At 33.5% G+C, this 24,971-nt stretch overlaps 2 protein-coding genes and 1 pseudogene across 4 annotated transcripts; 1 reads left to right on the top strand and 2 right to left on the bottom strand.

The window, feature by feature from the left end:
* Positions 1-311: 311 nt before the first annotated feature.
* On the bottom strand, positions 312-12,799 carry LOC147387575 (putative nuclear RNA export factor SDE5). 2 transcript variants are annotated; one of them, XM_086421812.1, is made up of 12 exons: positions 12,625-12,799; positions 9,811-10,394; positions 8,323-8,348; positions 5,399-5,476; positions 4,425-4,492; positions 4,017-4,243; positions 3,194-3,276; positions 2,973-3,029; positions 1,915-1,982; positions 1,740-1,834; positions 1,589-1,659; positions 312-764 (listed from the first exon to the last, which is right to left on the bottom strand). In XM_086421812.1, the coding sequence occupies exons 2-12, from the start codon at positions 10,382-10,384 to the stop codon at positions 639-641; spliced, it is 1,473 nt and encodes a 490-aa protein (XP_086277938.1). In that variant the 5' UTR covers positions 10,385-10,394; positions 12,625-12,799; the 3' UTR covers positions 312-638. The 2 variants fall into 2 exon arrangements, with proteins under 2 accessions (XP_086277938.1, XP_086277937.1); XM_086421811.1 differs by lacking the exon at positions 12,625-12,799 and adding an exon at positions 12,048-12,312.
* A 5,496-nt stretch (positions 12,800-18,295) lies between these two features.
* On the top strand, positions 18,296-18,378 carry LOC147387574 (small nucleolar RNA snoR27; annotated as a pseudogene).
* An 833-nt stretch (positions 18,379-19,211) lies between these two features.
* On the bottom strand, positions 19,212-22,138 carry LOC147387573 (acyl-UDP-N-acetylglucosamine O-acyltransferase). 2 transcript variants are annotated; one of them, XM_086421400.1, is made up of 4 exons: positions 20,407-22,137; positions 20,031-20,294; positions 19,737-19,856; positions 19,212-19,647 (listed from the first exon to the last, which is right to left on the bottom strand). In XM_086421400.1, the coding sequence occupies exons 1-4, from the start codon at positions 21,445-21,447 to the stop codon at positions 19,597-19,599; spliced, it is 1,476 nt and encodes a 491-aa protein (XP_086277526.1). In that variant the 5' UTR covers positions 21,448-22,137; the 3' UTR covers positions 19,212-19,596. The 2 variants fall into 2 exon arrangements, with proteins under 2 accessions (XP_086277526.1, XP_086277527.1); XM_086421401.1 differs by lacking the exon at positions 19,212-19,647 and having other exon boundaries at positions 19,736-19,874; positions 20,407-22,138.
* Positions 22,139-24,971: the final 2,833 nt, after the last annotated feature.

Below are 24,971 nucleotides of genomic sequence, written 5' to 3'. Positions count from 1 at the left end.
AGATTCTCCAACTTGATTTTCAATATGGATCTCATTTAAGTCCCAACCTTGCATTTACCCATATGAGCAAGACATGGAAACTGTAAACTTCATTTTGAAGTTCTGCTTCTTTGATTGGTGTGTTGAAAAAGAGTCGTGCTGGAGTGACCTCAAGCAGGAACCTCATATCGCACTTCATGACATGAAAGTGGATAGGAACCATAGATGCTTTTTCACTCGCGCTTGAGGTCATTCCAGCATTACTCGTTGAAAAATAAATGACAGTCCTCAAACAGATCAAATCACAACCAACAAAAACATTGAAGATCAAATGTCCAGAAACCATGCATCTTGAGTCTACATTCTCATAACTAAAATAAATAAAAATACATTTACGTCAAAAGATTGCAGTTTCATTGCTAAACATCCCCAAGAAACATTAAAAATGATAAAAATAGGGTAAAAAAATTTTAACTTTGGACTCATTTTGATAGATCTGTCATTCAATCTCTTTATCAACCCTCTTAGATTTAAAATGAAGAAAAAGGAATAGCAAATTCAAACTTTTACCAAAAATTATGAGACCTGAATTTTCAAAATCTTTAAAACTGTTTCTTTTCTTTCTTTCTTTTCTGTCAGGGGTTCAATCTTTCCGTTGTTTATTTTGGTTTTTTAGCAAAACTCAATTTTTCTGGGTTGATTTCATCCAATTGGATCAGTATGGTGCCACTAGTCCCTTCTTCTTCAGTCCACTTAATGGATTCCTTCTCCAAAAACTTCAGCACCTGTCAGAAAGAAATAAAAAAAGGAATTGAGATTTCTGCTTATTTTCTTCTCTCTTTTTTTCCAGAAAATAAGAGAATATAATTTACAAATCTGGGGCTCAAATCATCAGAAAAGAGAATCCAAGGAATTTCAGAATACTTCAAACTTTAATCAAGCATCATTTCATAATAATAAATTGACATGAGATAACCTGAATTAAAAATCTTGAAAAGATAACTATAATAATTTGTTCTTTATGATCTGTTGTATTAGCAAGTAATATTTCTCAAATGGAATCTAGTTGTAAAATTATAAGAAGGTCAAATCAGATGGATCCATGAGATTGAATTGTAAGGCTCAGTTTCTCATCTCCTACTTAAAGAGAAAAATCACTTCCAGAAAATAGATATCTGCGAACCAAACTGAGCTCAAGTCTAAAAAACTTTTCTTCTTTATAATCTGTAAAAGGAGTATTGTAGTTATTAATTTTATTTAACTATATAAGTTGGAGTTTCTCAATCTTAAGGCAATAATAGGTCAATTCGACCATGTTAGGCTTTCGTTTACGTCCTAATAGTATAGTTTTTTACATTTTTTTTTGTTTTTTAAAAGATAAAAGATTTAAACAACCAATTGAGCCAGGAGTGAATTCTACAGATTGAATTTCTTGTCAGTTGTCAGGCTGATTGACATGGCACATAGGATCATGATATCATTTTAGGAAGAAAAGTAGAATTTTGAGAAAATATTAATAAAGAAAACAAATAAACTGAATTTTATACAACATGTATACACATTAGCCCACACAATTGAAAACAAGGAAATTTAAATTAACGAGACTTACCCTACGCTTTCGAGAACCTTTGGTGATATCTTCGACATCGGTTTCAACAATAACCTTAAGGTACTGCATAGCTGATGGAAAGAAAGATATTGAATCCATGTCATGTTGGTAAAATCAATTAAAGAATAATAGAACTGTGAGAAATAATGACCTGGGGAAGTGAGATGAGATTTCAGAAGACGTATTGCTGCCTTCACATCACAGTCATGCAAATCAAGCGTCAATTCATCTCGATTCTCCTTATTTCTGCAAATAAATTCAAACTTAGAGTGAGATTGTGGTCAATTTACCAAACAATTAAAAGAAAGGAATCCATATGCACCAACCTGCATTCAAGAATCTTTTGAGCCGATTTTTCATCTGCTTCTCGAGCCTTCTCGTTGTAAAATTGTCCCTAGGCATCCAAATCATTTATTTAGATAATAAATAACATTAAAATCTATTTAAAAATGACATCCCACTGGCAGAAAATTTGGCCATGTTGAATACCATTTCCTAGTCATGTAACATGTAACAAACACACCAACACTCTTCTTCAAACACACTTATCCTACTTTCTAGACAATAATTCATCAATTTTTTTTTTCCAAACTGATGGGTTTTTACATAACTTTGTTGTGCCGGATTCAGAAATTTGGGGCCAGCTGAATGAATCTTGTTCATCAATTCAATTATGCCTAATGCCATGCCTTCTATTAATTTAATGTGTTGATACCTGTTCTCACTACCTCAACATGCATCATTTTTGGTCTTCCCCATGCTCTTTTAGAACCCTCAACTTACATGTTCCTTCTAAATGGTGGTGTTACTGGTCTTAGTTGTGCAGTACCAAACCATCTCAATCAACTTCCCTTTAGTTTATCACCTATTGGGATTACTACCACATTTTCACAAATGCATTTCCAACTTCATCATTCTTAATCTTTCAACCCATCCATCTCAATATCCTTATCTCTGCAATGCTCAATCTATGAACATGTTTCTACTTCCTAGATTGCCCATCATTCAATTCCATAAAGCATAGCTGAACTTACGGTTGTCTTATATACTTTTTTCCTTTTGATTTGATCATAAAATATATACTTTTTGTGTTTTGTGTTTTGTTTTTTGTATTTTCTATTGTGAAGTCAAAGTCTATGAATGCATAAAGATATAAAAGAAGTTTTGTAATATGACATCCATATATTTCTTTACTAATTAATAATATAACGTTTTTTTTCATCATTTGTTTTAGATTATATACTTGTTTCCTCATTCACACTCCTGCTTTATGCAACTAAGATTTTAACCAATAAATAAAAAGATAAATAAATTTGATGTTTAAGTTATTACTAACTCGTTTACGCTAAGGTTCTTATCAAACACGAGAATGTAAAAGCCAAACCTCTTCTAAAAATTTGTCAGCCAGGGTGTGATCTCCATTTGCAAATGCATCGATAGCCTGTGAAGCACATAATGGCATCAATGATTGTCATGATCATGATCAATTGTATATCCTTGGGAATATTTGATAATACTACAAATGAAAATTCATGTAAGATCACAAGGAAAAAAAAGTAGCAGAAAAAAAAGTCAGAAAAAAGAAATTTGAAATAAGGTACTTACAGATTTATAATATTCTTTCATCGTAACCCAATGCTCCATTGCAGATCTACGAAGGACCTGGTAGCTATCCTCTTCTTCTACATCTATTATATTGATTCAAGAATTTTGAAGAGTGCAAAAAAAAGTGAACTTAACATGGATTATGAATTCACCAACAATTAAAATAAGCCCCAGACATTGATCAAAAATAAATAAATAAATAAGCCCCAGACAATATTTCTTCCCCTAAAATCCAAATGTATCATATTAAAGAATACGGTATCACCATGACTTTGAAATATTTCCTTGTTTTGAATCTCAAACTGAAATTGGAATTTTAGATGTTGTGCTCTTGAAAAAATTTAGGGGAAACTAAGACACTTTTGCGACCATGTTATTATAGAGGGATGGCTGAGATTAGTTTCAAAGAACAATATTAGTTTTTTTGGATTTTATACTTCTAATATAAAAAGTTTCTAGAAGAAGATCATCAGGCATATAATTTCTCATTTTGGCCTCCATGCTTTGGTTCTTGTTAGAATCCCTAATATTAATATAAACTTACGAAAGAGCTGCCCTAAAGGTTTTTCTTTGACAAGACCTTGGATGCATTCTTATATTTTAATTGAACAACAGTTTATAATCGGATCTTGGTCATCATTCTTCTAAAACAGGAAGTGAAACTACAACTAAAATAACTAAAGACTTAAAGAACTAAAAATGACTATTAAAAAACTTCAAAACCCATCCAGAGATTACAACCTTCAAAACCAATCCAGCAAAATTATGACTAAAAAGGACATTTTTTTTCTGGAACTCACAAGACAATGAAGGAAGTACTAACCGTCGACGGCATCTTTTAGTGGGTCCACAATGGCAGCTAAAAGTACTGGAGTAGTGTCTCTTGGAGGTTCAACCACAACTTGTCCAAATGATCTTGTTTTCACTGCCCTTACTGGGCGAGTTCTTCTTGGTACCTCAAGTCTCTCAGGAACATTAAACAATGAAGTTAACACTTCCCTTGAGAGATCATCTCTCTCTTTGTCCTGGCTAAGTGATTCTGTTCCATTTCTGTTTAAAACTCTGGCTTCATTAGTATGTCAACACAAATTAAAAGAATTTTGACCTTCTGCAAAAACATTAAGAACAGGTGAATGAAGTTCATGGAATTTCTCCTAAACTAAACCTCTAATGAGAATATTTAGCACTCCTCACCATATGAAGTTTCTTATGCTAAGGGGAAAGAAAATACCTTCGAGTGATATCCATGCATTGTGCTTCTTTTTGACACAAACCTGGTTTTGGAGACTTATCTGCAAACTGCAAATAAACCAATATCATCAAATAAGAAGCAAAACATGTACAACAATAATAATCAAGAAGCATATTGTGGTCCATACTCCACACTCACAGAGTACAGACCACCTTAGTATGAGTTTGTTATCATTTGAAAAGCCATATAAATGTTGAGCACAGATCTCATGTGACTGGGTCCATACCTTAGTGAAACCTTTCATGGAATATGCATATAAAAGATAACAATCAATGATCTAAATTTTGACATATTTCAATTACTTCAACAATTTTTTTGGTTTTAAGCTTACTAACAAGAATACAAGGGGAGTTTCACTTTTACAAAATATAGATCAATTAGTCCCAACATACCGTCGTATTTTGAGGATATATTCAGGATGTTCCACAAATATAGCAAACTATGCATAAAGATACAAATTTTTGGTCTGAGTTAACCATTTTAATTGAAAATAACATTTTATTTAAAATGCAAATGGAAATAATATGATGACTTGTGAGTTTTCTTGCTTGCTCTACCGCTTGCTGAATCAGATGAATGTTTCCAAAAATTCCATGATCTCTATGCTATTCAAGATTATTCCCTTTCCAAGTGCAACCCAAATATGCCCCCAAAATTGGAATCTAAAGGAAGATAATGATAGGGAGGATACAAGAGTGAAGAGAGAACATGTTTCAGGATCCAAAAAAGTTACAATGTCATCTCTATGCCACGGTACAAGAGACCCTTAAAATCCATCCAGTTGTTTAAGAATCCAAAACATCATTTGCAGATAATGGAATAAGAGTGAACAAGAAGTACAATCTTGAACTAGCTGCTAGTAAATTGTTTGATTCTGATGCAAAAGAGATAAACTTCTGCTGATTTAAGTTATACTCCCACTTCAATCTTAAGATTTGGTAAGTCATACTTACTTTTTCTCTGGAGCTATCAACAATGTCATCACACTTTTTCAAAGTTGATGCTGATAGATCAATCAATTTCTCCATGCTCTGCAACAAAAGCAATATATAAAAACAAGAAGCATTTACCTAGATGAGGAATGACAGTGTAAGTACAGCCTTAAAAGGAGTAGTTATTGTGTACTTTTCGAAGAGTACGCACTTCATAAATTCAATATACTGACCACAAAAGTAAACCCATGAGTTCCATAGATGTTTAATGTATGAAGGTGAATGATTTTTTTGGTTTGAAACATTTCACAAATTCATAAGAAGACGTAGTACCAAAATGACAGATCAAGTCTGGTCTCCATTCAAATAAAAAGTCAATAGAACAGTGAAATGCTTGTAAATGAATGTAATTCTCTCAATTGTTATTCTAGTATGTTGAAACCTATAATTACTTCTTACTTCTTTACATGTTCAATCTCACACATCTTTTTATGTACCCATCTGTTTGTTCTTCTTTTCGTTATTTTTTATTTTATTTTATTTACTTGTGCTTTAATGGATAGGTTTTGTATCAGATTTTATAGATTCCTCTAATAGATTTTTATGGACCTATACGCAGGATTAGTAGTTGCTGATACAAAATCGAAGGGGTTTTTAGTAGTGTGCATTGAGACTAAGGTTGTTAAGAATTCCTAGGCCTAGGTAGTAGACCTCGGCCTGGGCACGGCTTAAGCATCAAAAAAACTAATAATAATAATGTTCCAATTCTTTATATGTTGTTGAGTTCAAGGCCATTCAAATGAAAAATGTATAATAAAAAATTATAGATATGCTATTTGCAAGATAGCAGTGAGTCAACTAAGTTGTTGGTGAGATGGCCAAGACCATGCCTCAGGAAGAGGTCTTAAATTTGAATCCCCCCTTAGGGGCCACCCTCAGGGATTGCACATGCCCCGAGGATTAGTGGTGGGGTGCTATAAGAGGCCCCAATACATCAGTTCAAAAAGAAAATCATGTCCCCAACAATATTTAAGTAAACCATTAACCAATATTAAAACTTTGAGGTCGTGGGTTCAAGTCCAACTTACCCATAAAAAAATCTTTATTGCATTTCCTCTTCTACCACCTTAACTCCGATAAAATTGAATAAAAAGTCTAGAAGTTCAAGTTAATAACTACACTCCTTGAATGTAGAACATATACTTTTATTTCTACTCTTCCCTTTTGCAGTTCTTTGTCTCTAAATTGTGTTTGGGTGCAATGATAAGGCCTTTCCAAGATTAAAACTTCTCCTCGCCTTGGACAGTGGCATCTGAGTATTTTCATGGATACTCCCGAGCAGAAACAACAAAAGTCCCTTGACAGCCAAATTTAAAAAACACTCCTTTCCTCATCAAATGCTCACAAAGAAAGAAAGCAACTTGCTTTTGCACATATTAACCTCAATTTGAATGGTGTAGTGTCACATCCAGACCATCTAATGGAAATAGAAAATATTTGATGCTCCCATTCATAGTTAATTATCATATATAAGGAAACTTAATTTTTAAAAAAAGTCCAATTTAACAAAACCACAGAAAGAATATTTCATTGAGGAATATAATGAAAAGAGAAAATATTATAAGCTCCCATTCATAGATAATTAACATATATAAGGAAAACTACTTCAATTAAGCGGCCTTTTCTCTCGAGAAATTGAGGAAAACACCATCATGAGAATTGATCTTACCTATCAACTATGTTACACAGATAAACCAAGGAGTTCAGCGAATAAATATGGCCTTCACCTATAAAATTGTTGTATCCGACAGACACATCACCAGCTTTAAAGTATCCAGGTAAAGTAGCTTATCCAATACAAGACAATTCAATTAATGCATGAATGAAAAAGTTGGATAGATTGTAATGCTTTTGGAATATAAAAAATAATCAAACTTGGCTTCAGTTTGTGAAAAGTGTGCTTAAGATTAGCTGTTGATAAAAGAGCAGTAAAAGAAAAAAAAAACTTACAGCCCAACTTACAAGAAAAAGTTAAGTCCTTAATATGAGCAAATTTCTCCTATGGAAAAAACCCAGTTAAATGTTTTCCCATCAACAACTTAAAATTCCACTAAATAATTCTCAGAAAATTGACTTGTATTCATCTTTAGAATTACTGTAACACCGATCAAGCATTCTAGCAAATCTCTGACCTTAATTTCCGACCTAAAACCAGAAACTAAATAGCAGAAAACAACTCACAACATTAATTTGGAAATCTCAACTAAGAGTCTGCCCAAAGAATATTGGAAATAATGATTATGTTTATGTCTTTTCTGTTTTATTTCAATGTAAGGGCGTTTATGTCTATTCATTCTTTTATTAATATTTATATCTGTCAAGCTCTCATTATGAGATTGACAATCATTCTTCTACAATTCTAAGCACTAGGTTCATATAGGTCATGGGTTCAAATCTTTCCACCCTTATGAGTGAGGGGGAGTATTGACTGTATATTTTCCTCTACTCTCGGGTGTGTCATACCCCAATCAAGCCATGTGACCCTCATTTATTCATTGTTCTCCCCTTCTCCAACAGATCGGTCTTTTGGAGTAGTTGGTTGGTAAACATTCATGTCGGCATCTTGTGATGATTACAAAGGTTCTGTCTTGACAAGTTCTATAATTCACAATTATAAAACAATTAAAGAATATAAGAAAAGATAACAGAGCTTATATGGTGTGTTACATAGGGAAATAATATATATATATATATAGATTATTTATTAGACAAAAAACAATCATAACACAATTACCAAGGTTCTGTCCTGATAAGTTTTAAAATTCACAATCATAAAACAAAATTAAATGAGATAAGACAAGATAACAGAGCTTAAATAGTGTATTACATAGGGAAATAATAAAAAAATATTATTTATTCGACAAAAACTAAAGAAGATACTACACCTTTTTCACATCGTACCCACAAGAACCTGCAAATTCAATTTAAATATCAGTTACACAAAGAATTACCATGTGCAAGAGCATGATATAGGAAACAACAACATTTAAGTTGCTTTGGAAACCCAAAAAAGAAGATACATCTGACTCATGCAAGGACTAAACAAGTATCATATGATGATTAGCTACATAAATAACAAACTCATTTTACTTTCCAGTAATAACAAAGATCAAACAAGAATCAAAAGTAATATAATGACTGATGGCATAAATAATAAAAGTGATGCCCAAAATAGCAATCAATCAATACACATACATTGATATCCAGTGGAATTAAGGAATAAGGATTATATCATACATAGAAATCTGACTGGCTTCACTTGTCTTCACAAAATAGTAACAAAACTTAACTGGTTCACTTGGACTCTCCTATGGATATAAAAGAAACTCAGCAAATATAATGGAGAAGTATTCAGTGGATTAGTAACCAGATTAGAATATTATTACCTTATAATAAAAAATTCTAGATGAAATCGTAAGGGTTTAACTCTCAAAGGCACTTGAGTATTCAATCGTGGGAATGGGGAGTATTTCATTATTTCTTTTGGTTCCACAGTGTGGGGGCCTTTATTTGGACATCATGACGGATGAGATTTTCACAACGAGTCATTTAGACCATTGGCATCATAGTTTGTAGATTTCTAATGGCTGAACATGCTTAAGGAGTAAGAGGAAGGTGGAAACCCTTAATTTATACATCACAAGGTCACCTGGGTGGTACAAAGTTTTTTCTTTTCCTCTCTTTAATTACTGGTGGGACTCTCCTAAGGACAAGGTAGGCCTTTATGGTCCTTGGCCTGGGGAGCTTTTTGGCAGAAAGGAGACATTTGGTGGAATATGCTGCCTTCTTGGCAATTTGTTGAAGTATCTGAAACGAGGCCAATTCTTGAATCTTTGGAGGTAGAAACCAAAAAGTTCCAGAAGTTTGTAAAGCATCTGAGGACCACCCTATAGTTTGGTGACTGTTAAAGAGGAATTATATGGTGTTGAGATAGAACATTTTTTAGTAAATTGAGAGGTTCTAATTTTCTATGGGCATTGGGACCCTACATCATATTGGTCTTGTCATTCTCTTTCAGTTTTTCCCTTCTTGTTTTGAAAATAAATGTCAGCTTGATACCATTGAACAACTAATTCACATTATACCATTACAAAATGCTTCCCACATTGAGCTAAATAGAGCTCACATAATTAACAAAACACATGAAGAGCATGGTTCATTACATAACTAAAATGTATGGAGGAAAAGGTGAGGTAGAAACATGCCATCTGAAAAGCCAATATAGGGTTGGAGTGAAGAATAGATGCATTTGAAATGGAAAATAGTCGTTCCCAATAAAGTCATGATTTAATAGGGTAGGTCCTAGCAAGTATTACAAAAAGAATATACATAAATATATATATATATATATATTTAAGATAAAAAATGCGTACCAAGGACTTCTCGAATCACATCCATGCCAAGTTGAAACCCACTTCCAAGCATTTTATACAAGAATTCCTCGACATCCCCGTGCATAGGGGCACTCCTTACTGCAGAATCCACTGAACTGCCTCTCTCCCAGAGCTCAGACATCGGAAATTCCATCGAGTTCAGTTTCAATGGTTTGACTGCTATACGAGGTTCATTCAACAAATTTGTGGGCCTAGAATACCCTTTTCCAATAACACTTGAAACAGTGCCTATAGAAGCAGACCGCCTTTTTGGCTTGGATGTTTTGGAGTTCCTATCTATAAGAGTTGACTTCTCAGAAATATTCTCAGACAACAGCTCTGATGATTGTGCAACCCTCATATCACCATTAGCAGCATTGGCAGTGGCAGCATTAGAGCTACATCCTTTTGAATCATACAGAATATCAGCAACCAAACTTACATTGTTACCAGCCTTGCTATAAGCAGAGGCTATCTCTCTGAGGGAAAATACGGAACCAAAGTTATCAAGCAACCCCACCAAAACCCTTTCCTCAGCATCATACTCTGAACTGCATGTACTATATGCTTCCATTTCAGATATTCTTCACACCAGATGAGGAAAAAATGTTAGTAGAAATTTCATGTATGAAAGAAGACAAATAAAGTTTATTTAAACATTTGTACAACATTTGTTGAAAAGATGACCTTACTCAGACCCAAACATAAGTCATGTGGAAAGTAGTTGTGCAAAATGAATTGTAGTGCCATAACGTAAAAAACCTAACCATTAGCAATGCATACAAGATACCAGACATGCTAGTCTAACAACTCTGAGATAGAGATGCATTCATTCAATCAACTGAGTTGCCAAGGAAAATGAATTGTTCTATAGGTGATGTATGAACCCTCTCCACACGTAACGTCACGTGTGGCCAGCTGTCTTCGAAACGCCCCCCAAGGAAGCGCTATGTGGCGTGAAGTTTACCCACAGTTTCTTGGACACATGGAAGGGGGACTAATAAGAGTGTGCCTAATCAATGGCGTAACCATGGCCTCCAGCCAAGTGGCAGCACGGGAGTGGTGCGATAGCCTCTCCCCCCAGTAAGAGGATGGAGCTAGCAGGCAAATGAGGCAATGCCAGAAAAGAAAGGCACAAATACCCAAGGAGCAGTAGGAGGGACAAGCTTCTACGGTGTGCCAATGAGTGCATGCCAGCTGTGCCAGATTCACAATCAAGGGATAAAAGAAGGGAGTCAATGAGGGGAAGTGCCAGCGGGCCATCTCCCAAACCATGCTCTATAAAAGGAACCTTGCCTCCTAGGAAGGGAGGGGGGACCTTTGGAGGAGAGAGGGAGGTTGAATCTTGGGGTTTGGTATTGTAAGTTTAGAGTTCTTGTATAATAAGCCATATCCACCTATACAATTGTATAGAAAGTATATTAGACCTTATAACAAGTTGATGTGCAATGAAGGCTGATTACAGTCCCTGCTAAAAGAAATGTGAAAGTCGAGGGTTCTAAAATAACGAGGTGAAGAACCAAAAGAGTGAGGATTGAGGTAGTGAGAACAGATATAAAAACTTTTGTAATAACTAAAAGACATGGGTTTGGACAGAATTGAATGGAGAAACAGCAATCATTCAGCCAACCACAAAAATCGAAAAATACGAGCCGATTGAGAGCTATCTTAATATGGGAGTGCAGCCCTGTTCTTGCATAATTTTCAACAAACAGTTCACAAGAAATGCCATCTCCCTAAAAGTATGACACTACGGATCTATCATTTCTACACATTTGTTCCCCAATAATGAATAAAATATTTTTCCATTTTTTTCTTCAATAAACAAATAGATTTTTTTTCCTAAAATGAAATAAAGAAATAGCATCAATTAAAATCCACATACATTCTAACTTCACAAAATCAATAAATAAATAAAGATATATATATATCTCCAAGAATCCCCAACCAGAAAAGTAACCAAACTAATCTATCAAAAATAAACTAAACTAACCAAACTAATTACAAATTTATAATTCTAGATCATCTTTATCTGAACCAATCTATCTCAAAGCATTTGCATCGAAAACTAGAGATTAAAGAACATAGAAAGAACACGTTCACATATGTTTTGGATCAAAATGAGGTAAATCTACTAGTTAAAGATGAAATTTCTACAATCAATCACTGCTGTATGAATTAAGCTACAAGGATGAAATGAAGCAACCGAAATCTGATTATACGAGAAGAAAGCTTACTTGAAGCTAGGGTTTTGGAGAGAGCTTGAAAATGGAACGAAGCTTCCCTCTCACTCTCTCTCCTAGAGAGATTATGGAGTGGGGAATGAGGTTTGTCTTCAGGTATTTATAGAGTTGCTTCGGTGAGAGTGAGGGACACAATAAAAATAAACCGCTGATTTTTCATCGAGATGTTATATTTGTGTCTCGAAGATCAGCCAAGCATAAGTACGACGATTAGGGATGATGGGAAAAGGCTGACACTATGTCTTCCAAAATAGAGTACATTTGGCGCTCTTGCGCCACTGTTTCTGTCTCTTTTTTTATTCCATCAAACGCGTCTTTCTTTTAGAGAAAGGATATTTTAGTCATTCAACGCAAAAATCTATGTAAAGTTGATGCTCCTGATGAGAAAATATGGAGACATATTGCCAGTGATATACCAATAATACCCCTAGACAATTTAGTAAAGAAAAAATGGGCCTTAAATTATGTAACTTGATCACTTTTTTACTAAGTATTTTCACTAGATGAGTGAAACTAGAAATGTGAATTAACAACATGCAATCAAAAAGTAGAAGTTTCGAAGAAATCTTACAAGCTCGTTTATCGTTGATCAAACACTGTCGATCGATTTGATACAATCTAATTCGATGAAATAACAATATTTTTTGCCGTTGATGAGGAAAATAGAAAGTTGAACGACCTCGAAATGAGAGAAAAGAGAAAGGAAAAAAGGTTTAACAGAGAAGAAGAGAGAGACGGAGGAGGAGGAGGAGGAGGAGGAGGAATTGCTTAATGTAGATAGAAATATTAGAGAGAATGAAAGAGAAAAGGGCAAATGATAGAAAACCCAACCTGATAGAATGAGGGAGAGAGAGATTTCTCTTTATTGTAAAAAATCGGTGCGGTGCGTTACTAGTTATAATGGTAGAATTAATTATATTTTTTAAAAGAAGTATTTTATAAATATATTTATCAAGTAATTAAAGATAAATTAAATATGACAAATGACAAATCGACGTAAAAAAAACATACGTGGTCTCTACGTGACTAACGTGGCAAGGGCACATAACCGTTTTCCTTGTTTATCCGGAAGAAAAAGATCTATGGTTATGTGCCTTTGCCACATCAATCGCATACATACCAGGTAATTTTTGCCACGTTGATTTATCACGGCTCATTAAATATTCTTTATGAGTCGTGATAATATGACTCGCTACGTAGCATACTTAAATGACTCCATGATGTGACAAGTTCGAGTACTGTAGATTTGAACGCTCCGAGATACACGATTGCCCTTCCCCATAAAAAAATGTATCTCGAGGCATACAAATATACAACTCCCAAACTTGTCCACTCATGGAGTCATTTGAGTATGCTACCTGGCAAGTCATATAAAGTGACAAAACTAGTCCTACTCATCTTCTATTATGGAAACATTTAAGGGAGAGAAACCTTAAGGGTATGTTTGATTGCACTTGGAAAATGGGTGGGAAATCCATTTTTCCAGGAAAATCCTCAACTAAAATATTAAGAAAGGTTGTATTTCATTTTTCCATTGTTCCCATAGGAAAATGAAAAGTGAAAAAAATGAAAAACACCTCCAAAGTTTAAACCCTAATCTCTATCATCTTCTTCTTCCCAACCATCAACATTACCACCACTATCGTCATCGCCATTGTCGTCAATAACCATGCCACACCATCATTGTCGCCATCTCCAACGTTGGACATCTCTCTCTCTCTCTCTCACTCCTCCCCCCCCCCCCCAAACGCACTTGGCGTGGCATGTGCTAGAACCATAGATTATTTTCCCCGGGCTATTCAACTGCACATATTCAAAAAATCACGACTCTAAAATAAAATGCGAGAGAATTTTAATTAAAATGATTCATGGAACACGGATGTAAGATGTAAGGGCACGTTGTATTTTTCAAAATTGTTGATTTAGTTAAACAACGCCCGCCCAACCTTCTCTCATTATATTAGTAAAAATTTAGGTGACTAGATTTACCCCCATTTTTACATGGGATGTCAGGTAATAATTATGACATCTCCACACTTTTTCTCTTATATCATAATATTAACATTGGTGTCTTACCTAATACCTAATCTGTTAAGGTTGTGTTTCGATGAGAAGTTTACATAATTGGACTTGCAACCATCCTGATTTAATTCAATTCTTCATGCTTGAATAAGCATTTTAATGGTCATCAAACACATTTGTATGAGCCTCGGTCTGGGTTTGGATCGGCCCATCATAAGTTTATTTGAATTGTATTGGTTTGCTATTTGATTTGGGTCATACTAGATCATTTTTTGGGTCTGTAGATTTGATTAGAGACACCATATAATTCTACGGTCTATGAACCAGGTTCGACTCTAGATTTTTGATAGTGTTTTGCATTGGTCCCAACCAACTAAAAATCAATTTCTACTACTATTGTTCATTAATCATTTTTGGGTTGGTCCAATTGTACCTATCATATGTAATTTGTTACTTATTAGAGTGCTTAATAAGAATATAAAACATGGAAAATTTGAAAACAAGGTTTATCTGAAGCAATGTGGACAAAAATGAGGGTTATTTTTTATGTCGTGGCCACTGAACCTATGTTATTTATTTATTATGTTGAACCCAATCTAAAGTTCAATGTACACGACATCCAACAAGGAAAGGGCCAATTATTTATGGGCATTAGTGGGCTAAAAGTGTTTGCCACATAATATTTTGGAGGGATCGATGAGGCCCATTTCAATCAATTCTTTTATAAACCATGTCATATTTACTATCATAATGAGAGAAAGTGGAGTAGAAATGGTTCGACACCAAATTTTGGATCCCACAAATGCCCCTCCCTACCTTTTACATTTAAACTTAATATAATCAAGGTCATTTTGGTGAAAAATCAAGAAATTTACTGCCCGCGTCCCCTTAGCATCATTCACATAATGAGGTTGGTTATGTAGGAGTTTTTTTGCTCTCTTACTCCTTGAGATACATGTTACAAAGATAATCAATTCTTCTTTGAGATACGCGTTACAATGATTGATTGACTTATTCTCGAGATGCGAGTTATAATAGATGAACAATTCTAATTGTCTTCTTTGGTGATACTTCCGAGTCTCCAATCACAGCCTGAAATCGCCTTAACCTGAAAAGACATCGTTGGAGAGCTGGCTAAGGAGCCTCCGATGATCAAGTTAGATCTTAATTAAATTATATAACAAGAAGAAGAGAATAAGTGTCAGAGAGTTTTTTGTGTGGCTTATGCCTCAGGCTTGAATTGGAGAACTTAATTGTAACCCTCTACCTATATTGTCTAGTATTTATGATTATAAAAGATCTTAATGACATTGAAGACCCACTCCTCTTGATTCTTATAATTTACATGAGGAGTAGGCTTAATGTGTAACTGGTTTAAGTCAGTGATTGTTCAATCTTTAAGTCGATTCAGTCATGTTATGCATCTACTATTCTTTCGATCGTCAATAATTTCCTTACTACTTATTTTGTCAATTGCTAAAATAATCTAGCCTAAAGAGGTCAATCCTCTTTATAATTTATAATATTGGGAGTCAAATTTAGTGTCCGAACCTTTTGGGGACATGCTATGAGAGGGACGAAAATTAGAAGGAGTCGAACCTTCTTGGGAGTGAACAAAATTAGAGGCAGCCAAATACTCTTGGTGTGGAATGAATTAGTATAAGAGAGAAATGAGGCCAAACCTCTTAGAATGAAATGGGAGAGGGGGCCAAACCCTTTTGAATGAAAAAGAAGAGTGGACCAAACCCTCATAGAAGAAGAAGAAGATGAGTTGAACCTCTTATACGGGAAGAATAAGAAGAAGAGGGGCTAGACCCTCTTTGAGTGGGACAGATTTTGAGTGGCCTAACCCCACTTTAATGTCTTATTCAGATCAAGTCTTTTTGGTCGGGTATTAGCTCGTTTGTGCTTGATCTTCTCGAATTAGTAATTTTGCTAATCACAAAGAGGGAATAATTTTGATTTTTACAGGTTGGTTTTTAAAATTACAAAAATATTATCTTTACCATTTAATATAAATAAGCAATGTTTTAATTACAAACAAGCCTTTTTGACACATGTGTGTTTATACATGCCACCTTCTAGTTATAATAGTAAATGTTAGGATTTGCCAGTGCCCATGAAGTACATCTTCTTCAAATTTAAACTTATAGAGGTATAAAGAAGAGGAAATAGAATATATAAAATTGAAGAGGTATTTTTGAAAAGTATATAACATGAAAGACAATAAAGTTCAAAGTTGTCCTTGAATGCATGTAGGATAAATTTGAACATCTCCTTATGCGGATTGGATAAATAATGAGGGACAATTGTTATATTTTATTATAAATATAGACTAGAGTTTGCCTATTAACATACATCATATTTTGGATTAAGGGTTAGAAGAAAAAATACAATGAATTAAATAGGTATTATTAAAAAAAGAGAAAAGAGGAAAGACAATTAAGTTATAGGGGTATTATTGGAAAAGGTGGGGGTGGGGGAGAGTAAGAAATGTAATAAATAAAATTGAAAGGGTCGAATTTTCTTGGAAAGTATTAGAAGAGGAAACACTTTAAAGTTTGAGGGATACTCTTTGAAAGGGGGATAAGATAAAAGGTAGTAAAGTTGAAAATTCTCAAGATTAATATAAAGATTAAATCCCAACCCCTCTATATGATGTGGGTGGGATAAAGATCAAGATAAAAGGAGTGGGATAATATTAACAAGGATTAAGATAATATGATAATAAACATATATCTTTTGGTTTCATAAAATTAATCTAAAATTTAGAAAATTTAATGTGATATTAGGAGTTGATAGATTGTAATTTTATATATTTTGATAATTAAATAAAAAGAAAAAGAAAAAAGGAATTTGATAATACCAAAGTTAAGTGCAAATGTGGGGGAATTTTTTATTTTTCGAATTTTAGTGCAAAGCACCTTATTCTGCTTCTCATTATAATAGTCAATTTAAAATAATAATCATCACTTTTTAAGTATTTATAAATTTAACATAATTTTATTTAACTCATCAGTGTTAGTTGATAAGTCGTCAACTAGGCTCAGTTCGATGTATAACTAGGTCAAATTACCCAATAAAACTATCAATGGATGAAATCAAACCCAACCCAAAATTCGATTCATTCTGATATGATAATATATCGATTTGATATTTTGTTGAATCGAATCTGGATTAACCATGTCCCTATCTCTATTGAACAAACATATAAGCTCCCCTTTCCTTTGTTCTTCCTATAGTATTTTTCTTAGGGAACCAATGAGAGTTGGGCGTCTCCTTCCAAAAAAGGGAGAGATCTTGAGTTCAAACCCCCTCGCTGGTCATTTATAGAGATTTATCTAGACTTTCTTGATATGTGTGATTTGTAGGTATTACATGTACCTGGTGGATTTGGACGAGAGATTTGATGTTCTAAGAGGTTAGTTGTCTTGCCCCAGTTAGTTACTCCTACGAGATTGAACACTACCATCATTAAAAAAAAAAAAAAGTTTTTTTTTCTTAGAGGTACCAAAATATTTCAATTGTTGCTTATTTATGCTCCATTTTCTCATTTAAGGGCACTCTAATCATTTTAATAGAATCCAATGGCTAGAATGTGTTTTTATAAAAGAACAATTTTAGCTTCTACACACAAACAAAACTTCGCCAAGATGATTACTAAATAATAATTAACCCAAATATTCCTCGATATTTTCATTTAGATTTTCAGCAATAGAAGCTAACAACAATACCAAATAAGGCTAAAATGATTTATATTTATACTTTTTCAAAAGGGCATTTCTAACCCTAAAATGGCATCATCAAATGTACTATTGATGTTCCCTTAGTGTCAATTGAGATATCCTAGGGATCTATTTCTTGATATGAATTCCTCACCATTAGATGGGTACCGCTCATCATATCTAACATATTAGGTCAAACATCGGGAACTTGATGTTAAGAGTGATCTAAATTATCTTGGAATTAATGGCATCAAGTGAACATGCTTGAGGTGCCACGTCAGCCCTAGAATTGTTTTAAAATATTACAATTTACTTATATATATACAATACATACATGGAGTATGAGAGAGTGGCAGGTAAACCCTAAAGGCTTCATGGTCTCTTAGAGCCGAAATGGTCATCTCTTAGTTAAGCTCTTTGATTTGGTTAGAATGGAAGTTAGTTGGTTGGTCTTTGTGGTGTTAATGTCTTTCTTTCATGTTTAGAGAAACAGTTTTTGGATCCATGATGTGAGTATATACTGCGTTATCTTTCTGCATATTCCTTGAAGATGACTTTGAAGTACACTGAGATCCAAAACAAGGACTTTCTTCTCTTCTTCCTCTCCTCTCCTTTTTTTTTTTTTTTTTTATTATTATTTATTTATGTAAATTCTTTTATCTATAAGGTTTATATATTTATAAATATATTTGACTAATAACAATATGACATTAAATCATAAAAATTTTATGGTATATAAATGGTAAATATTTAAAAATTAAAATATATTAGGCAAATTATTTGGGCCTATTTGGTTCGCTAGAGTTGTATACTAATCTGTACTACCAAGTCGTACACTTTCATAGCTATTAGCATGATTTCTATATTTATTATTTGGAGAATAAATATTTTTGATAATAATTGAATCCGGATTTCTATCAACATAATATATCAAGATGTGACCCTTTTACATCTATTAACTTCGTAAGTATGAATTTACCATTAAAATTCAGATTTAACAAATTTTATTTCTGTTTGTTTTGTTTCAGATTTCCAACTTCAAAATCGAAATTCAAAATTTTTGAATCAGATGGAATTTTTGAATCAGGTGGGGGACAGGATGAAACTTCTGAATTTTAATTTCTAATTTTCAAATTTTAAAAGGATTACTAAACACACCCTTAGATGCAAGGACCATGTCCTCCAAATAAAATCCATTTCCTATTAGAGTTTTGCCACACCAATTTTTACTAAAAGCACCCAAGATTATGTTGAATTCTTCTTTCACATCACATTAATTGGAGTGCTCTTGGTAAAAGTTGGTGTGCCAAGAATGTCCTTTTAGATGGTGAAAAAACCAAGCTTTCATGGGCATTCAACTACCATCAGCTTCCATGAAAAAATAAGTCACTGAAAGAGAATCAAAGAACTATGGTCAAACAAAATATCATCATTCTTCAATTTATTCACAATGTGGACAAATTACAACCTACACAGAGATGTACCACCGTTAGAAAACAGTAATGTACAATGCCATCTAAGGTTTGAAGGAACAAATTACAAACTACACAGATATGATGTACTGTTAGTTAGACAACAGTAATATACAATGGCATCTAAGGTTTGAAAGGTAAAAAAAATCTGTGACGGCAACGTGAGAATTCATAAGCAGCAACCCGGGACTCTAGAATCGGTCAAACTCTACATCTATGTTTAACAGCTTGTTAGAGAACAAATCCACATTTGTACAGAGTCATGTTTTGAGCATTCTACAAGATTTCTAAATGAATGACTGTTATTTGTGCTTGCATCGACTTCTATTCGTCCGCTCGATAGAAATGAAGCAACTTTAGAGGCAATACCTTTTCCTGCAAAAAAGAAAAATCGATGAAAAAAAGTCGAAAAAAATTTAAGCAAAAGTAAAATCAAGAAAATAAATTGAGAGCAAAAGCAAAACCTGAATCGTTTCTTCAGGATTATAAGGAAAACGCAGTCCTGTTGAGCGATTCTGTAAAATTTCAGGATCTTTCATCCATGCCAGACATGCTTCATTTGCTTTTATATTATAATTGAATATCTGAAACATTCATGTCAACTTCAAACAATGAAACGATGGGAAATTACCATTTCAGGTAGTATACACATAAACAGATATAGAGTTAAATAAATAAAAGAAATTCTTATAAGTTCATGACAAAAATTGAAGACTTTTTATCATCAAAAAAAAAAAATTGGTTTGAAGGATGCAAACCTCAAAAGGAGGGATAGTTGGTTCTTCCAGCTGACCATCTTCAACGTTTATTCCACTACCTTGGCACTCTGGGCAGATTACGGAGGAAAATTGCGGTTTTGTAATTCTCTTCTTATCATTCATTAGTATTTCACTTCTCTTAGATACATTCTTTCTCTTAGACCCATGTGTTCCTTTCGAATTATCTAACTGATTTGTCCATATCTCAAAATCACAGAGAAGAATCCAGTGTATAAGGCAAGAAGTGTGAAATAGATGAAATGCCTACAAAAAATATAAAAGATAAATAAAATTATGCTCATTTACTAGAAGGCGTAATTTCTAAGGGTAAAATAATATTGCAATGGCAAAGAGTTTTGCTAGAAACAAAATTTACCCCATTAACATTTCTACTGCTACAAGCAAGTCGCCCCGTCTTCATGTTCAATAGAGTCGAAACATCCTTCTCTGGAAGAATTTTATGCTTACAAATATCGCAGATTCTTTCGGATGCAACCCGTTGTTGATGCCTCAAGCCCCGCCTCCTTCTTGATATTGCATGCCGAGACTCATCACCATATTGACCCAATACCAAAGACTTGCTTATATCCTCAGGGTCGGAAAATGACTTTTTTCTTTGCTTTCTTCTTTTGCCTTCACCATTGTCAATTTCCAAACTTGAACTAGAACTGAGAAGTGGGTTAAGATCATCCAATGTCCTTCTTCCTAAAGTGTAGTTATAAGAGAAAGTAACGATACCGAAATCATGTCCTGTTAACTTCGATGCATCTTCGTGGAACGATGAATCTCCATATTTTCCCAACCAAGCACACCATATTCTATTGATCTTTTTGGGTATCTCCATACTCTCATGAATCCTTGCTGCAATTTCTCCAAAACCAATAAAACGAACTTCTAAACTCGAAATTACATCTTTACATAGAACCCCTGGAATTACCATATTACAATTCTCTCCGTTCAAACTCTTGTCATTTGTAACTGTAGCACATTTATGGGAATCCAAATTCTCATTATCACCAACCCTTTCCAATGCTACATTATCATTACCATTTGAATTTTTACCACTATTGACAACAATGAGACTAGAACCACTTAATTGTTTATCTTCCTCAAAACAATTATAGATGAAAAGAACTCCATCGTTAAAAGGCCACGGATTCAATCCTAATAGAGTCAATTTTGCAGCAGCATACCTTTCCTTGTGGAGATTCCCCTTAAGGTGATCGAACAATGCTGAGTCACTATAACATGGAGCACGACACCAAATGCAGAAAAAAATGAAATTATTCCCATCTTCCCGTACTTCTACCGATATGTGCCCCTCAAGTCGGACTTTCCTAAGAGTAATTCTCGCTTCTTGTTGTCTTAGATTATAAACTCCTCCCTTTGGAAACCCTAGTTCTCTTCTTTCCGCCATTCAAATCTCCCCTTCTTGTTCAAACTAAGCAAGTTATTGAACATTCACCTTTAAAACCCTTCAAATTTCTTCAAGAACCAGTACAAACCCAATAAAATTCTACAAATTTCAAATCTTGACTTCTAGTCTTGAAAATCCACCCTTAAAATTTCTTCAAGAACCAATACCAACACAAAAAGACTCTAAAATTCCAAATCTTGAACCCTAATTCCGTCTATCTTGATCGAATTGTTCAGATAAATTGCAACATAAGCACCAAATCTTCCATTTTTTTCATAAAACTAGGTCTCAAAAGAGAAATCTTAAAAGACATTGAAACCCACATATTCTTTCCAACTTCTAATTCAAACAAGACGAACCCTTAAAATATTTTTCAAAACCCAGAAAAAGCCCTAAAGAAATTATCCCAATTGAACTCTTTAATAAAGACTAAATCGACATATACCTCGCTTTTTTATCGTAAAACCCTCAGGAGACCATCGAAGCCTCGGCTCTCTTCCTGTAATTTCTTCACGAACGCCTGAAAACATGATGTACGAACGAGAATCCTCCATCAACATTTCCATTTCTTGAGAAAATAAAATTTCCGAAAACTCCAACACCAGGGATTTAGAGAGAGAAGAGAAGCGAAATCACAAAGAACAAAAACCAAGAAGACCTTAGACAGAACTTGGATTGAAAGCAGATCAACAAACCCCGCTTGTCCGTAATCCTTAATATGTAGCAATAATTTCATACACGCAGTTGTAATTTAATATCATACAACGAAAACAACAAGTGAGGATCGTGAGGTCAGATATTTTTGTACGACAACTAGTTGCATCGAACGGATATGATTTAAATAGTGTAGTATATTAAAGTATATCGAAAGTATGAGTATTGGAGTGATGTAGAGAAGATTCCAGATTCGATTCCTCGATATAAGAATCGGATAAGTATCAAATAAAATTTTCCACTACCAGAAACAAATGGCCCATTTTACGAACAGATTCGGCCCATCCCGGCCCAGTATCGTTTTTAAAGAACGAAAATTGATTGATGACTACCCACGTGGCAAACTCAATCGAGTATCCTGACGTGACAAGTTAGGGAACCGTAGATCTGCGTTCCTCGGGATACATAACTGTATTTTCCTATAAAAAATGTATCCCAAGGAAACCATGCATCCTGAGGAGCACAAATCTAAGGTTCCCTAAGTAGTCAATTGAGTTTGCCACGTGGAGTAGTCAGATTATCACGACTCGTAGAATAATGCCGAAGTGACCTCAAGTTAGAACTTCGTATCGATATGATGAAAAGCATATATGGTTCCTATCCACTTTCACGTGAAGAAGTGCAATGTGAGTTCCAAGCTTGAGGTTACTCCAACACGACTCTTGATTTATATAAAGGTAAATTACTGAAAGAGTGTAAAATATTTTGATATTTATAAAAAAATATCTTTTTGTTTTTAAATTACTAAAAACGAAGTCACTGGACAATCCAATCTTTAGTAACTCATTGGATTGTCCAGCGTTTTAAATGAAGGCTAAATTGTTGGAGTGTTAAAGCAAGTTATTGAAATACTGAACGATTCAACGTTTCAATCATTTGGAGGGTATTTTTGGTGAATCAGTGTATTTTGACACATTAAAACACCGGATAGTCCAACGAGTTACTAAAATGTTGAATTGTCTAATGACTTAATTCGTTTATGATAATTTTAAATAAAACATTTAACCCCCTTTTGTTTTAATAGTAATTTCCCTTTATATAATAATTGATTTAGATGATATATCGTATGGGTGTGAATGAGTCGATTCTTATTCAATTCACAAGGCACTTATAATCATAACCATTATTTATTTATTCTGGTTTTGATTCTTGTTGATTTCGATTTCAATTTCAAAATGAATGGAATCGAAATGGGAACTGTCAAAAACGAAGGGTACCCATCAGGTCCAATTCTTAGGAATCAAATGAGAAAAAAATATTTCAAATAATTATAAAACTTTTTTTCTTTAAAAAACATTAGTATATTATCTATATAAAAAAAATATTAACTTAGTTATAATTTGAATTATACAAAATATAAATTAATGATTTTCTTTTCCTTTCAAAAATGATTTTTTTTTTTAAATTAATAAATTTTTAGAAGAGAGAATTCATTTTAAACTTCAATCCATAGTTTATATGAAAAATTGAAGAGCTTTTATGTAACATGCATTAGTTTTGAAAGAAAAGAATACCTTAAATCATCTATAGTATAAAAATAGATGACAAAATAAATCGGTTCGAGTTACCCCTGGGTACCAATCAGATAGAACTTAATGATTTCAATTCCTATCAATTTGATTTCATTTTAGACTCGGAACTAATCAGAAAATGTATCAAAATCGAGGTTTTCGGTTCTGGTTAAATGGGTACCCATTGACAATCTTAGTATATCAAAGTATAAAGAAATTTTCATGAATATTGGAGTGATGCTATGAAGATTTTAGATTCGATTCCTTGATGTAAAATCAGATAAATATCAACAAACATTTTCAACTGTCGTATAAGGATATAAAAAGTCTATTTTACGCAGAAATTCACACCCGGCCCAAGTATCATTTCTAAAGAAATTCAACTGATTTATAATTTTATATAATATCTAGATGGTGGCATGTACAAATGAACATGTATAAAATGACTGTTTGTAATTTAAAATCTCAATTAAAAGGTTTTTTTTTAGATTAGATAGTAAAAAAGGAATAGTTTTGTAATTTAAAAAACTAACCAACATGATTGTACGGTCCTGAGTTGCAATTTTATAGGTTCTTGATTAAAACAATCCTAATTATATTAAATATTAAATATTAAAATGAGGGCATTTATGAGCACTGGAATTTTGTTGTCGAATCACTTCTACTCCGCCTTCTCTCATTATAATAGTAAAGATAATTGTAGTAATTATGGACAATTTGATTAATTTGACCTGCGACGAGTGACACACATGTACATATACATGCACATGTACCAAATCTATCTATAAATAATTTGTTTTTTCAGGTCATTTTAGTATATAAAAAAATTTAAATAAATATCTATACTCTATAATAAAAATTATTCGCAGCTCAAATGTTTTTTGTTTTGTTTTTTAGGTTACTTAACCTACACGGGTCTTGCGCGACATATCACCCATTACTATCTAAAAAAGAAATAAATGAAATCCACTACTATCTAAAAAATAGATAATTAGAATTATTTAAAAAAAAATGCTATTGGCACCTCAACTTTTACTTATTGCACCTCAATTAAAAATAAAGAAAATAAGTGAATGGTTGAGTTGAGAATAAGCAAGTTGGGGTGTCAAGAGAAGCTCTCACAGTGAGTTTTTTTTTTTTCCGGTTAAAAGTTGGAGTGCCAATAGTAGTTCTCTTATTAAAATATTCTCATATTCAACTTACAACTAAAATACATTATTCTTCACAAAATCTATTTTTTTCCCTCCCAAATAAGTCACTTATAAGCCCTTCAACTTCAATGTATATTAATATTTAGTT

Source organism: Akebia trifoliata, chromosome 13 (genome assembly GCF_017979445.1).
Source record: "Akebia trifoliata isolate Shusen 1 chromosome 13, ASM1797944v1, whole genome shotgun sequence".
NCBI lineage: Eukaryota > Viridiplantae > Streptophyta > Magnoliopsida > Ranunculales > Lardizabalaceae > Akebia > Akebia trifoliata.
This window is presented reverse-complemented; position numbering and strand designations above follow the sequence as displayed.

What these genes read in the sequence shown, in the direction of transcription:
- LOC147387575 (XM_086421812.1), bottom strand. Translation starts at nt 10,384, where the DNA reads ATGGAAGCATATAGTACATGCAGTTCAGAGTATGATGCTGAGGAAAGG. An exon ending in TGAAAGAATATTATAAATCT is followed by an intron (nt 3,030 to 3,193) that starts GTAAGTACCTTA and finishes TGTGCTTCACAG; the next exon opens with GCTATCGATGCATTTGCAAA. An exon ending in CAAAAGATTCTTGAATGCAG is followed by an intron (nt 1,835 to 1,914) that starts GTTGGTGCATAT and finishes ATTTATTTGCAG; the next exon opens with AAATAAGGAGAATCGAGATG.
- LOC147387573 (XM_086421400.1), bottom strand. Translation starts at nt 21,447, where the DNA reads ATGGCGGAAAGAAGAGAACTAGGGTTTCCAAAGGGAGGAGTTTATAAT. An exon ending in CAACTATCCCTCCTTTTGAG is followed by an intron (nt 19,857 to 20,030) that starts GTTTGCATCCTT and finishes TGAATGTTTCAG; the next exon opens with ATATTCAATTATAATATAAA. An exon ending in ATCCTGAAGAAACGATTCAG is followed by an intron (nt 19,648 to 19,736) that starts GTTTTGCTTTTG and finishes TCTTTTTTGCAG; the next exon opens with GAAAAGGTATTGCCTCTAAA.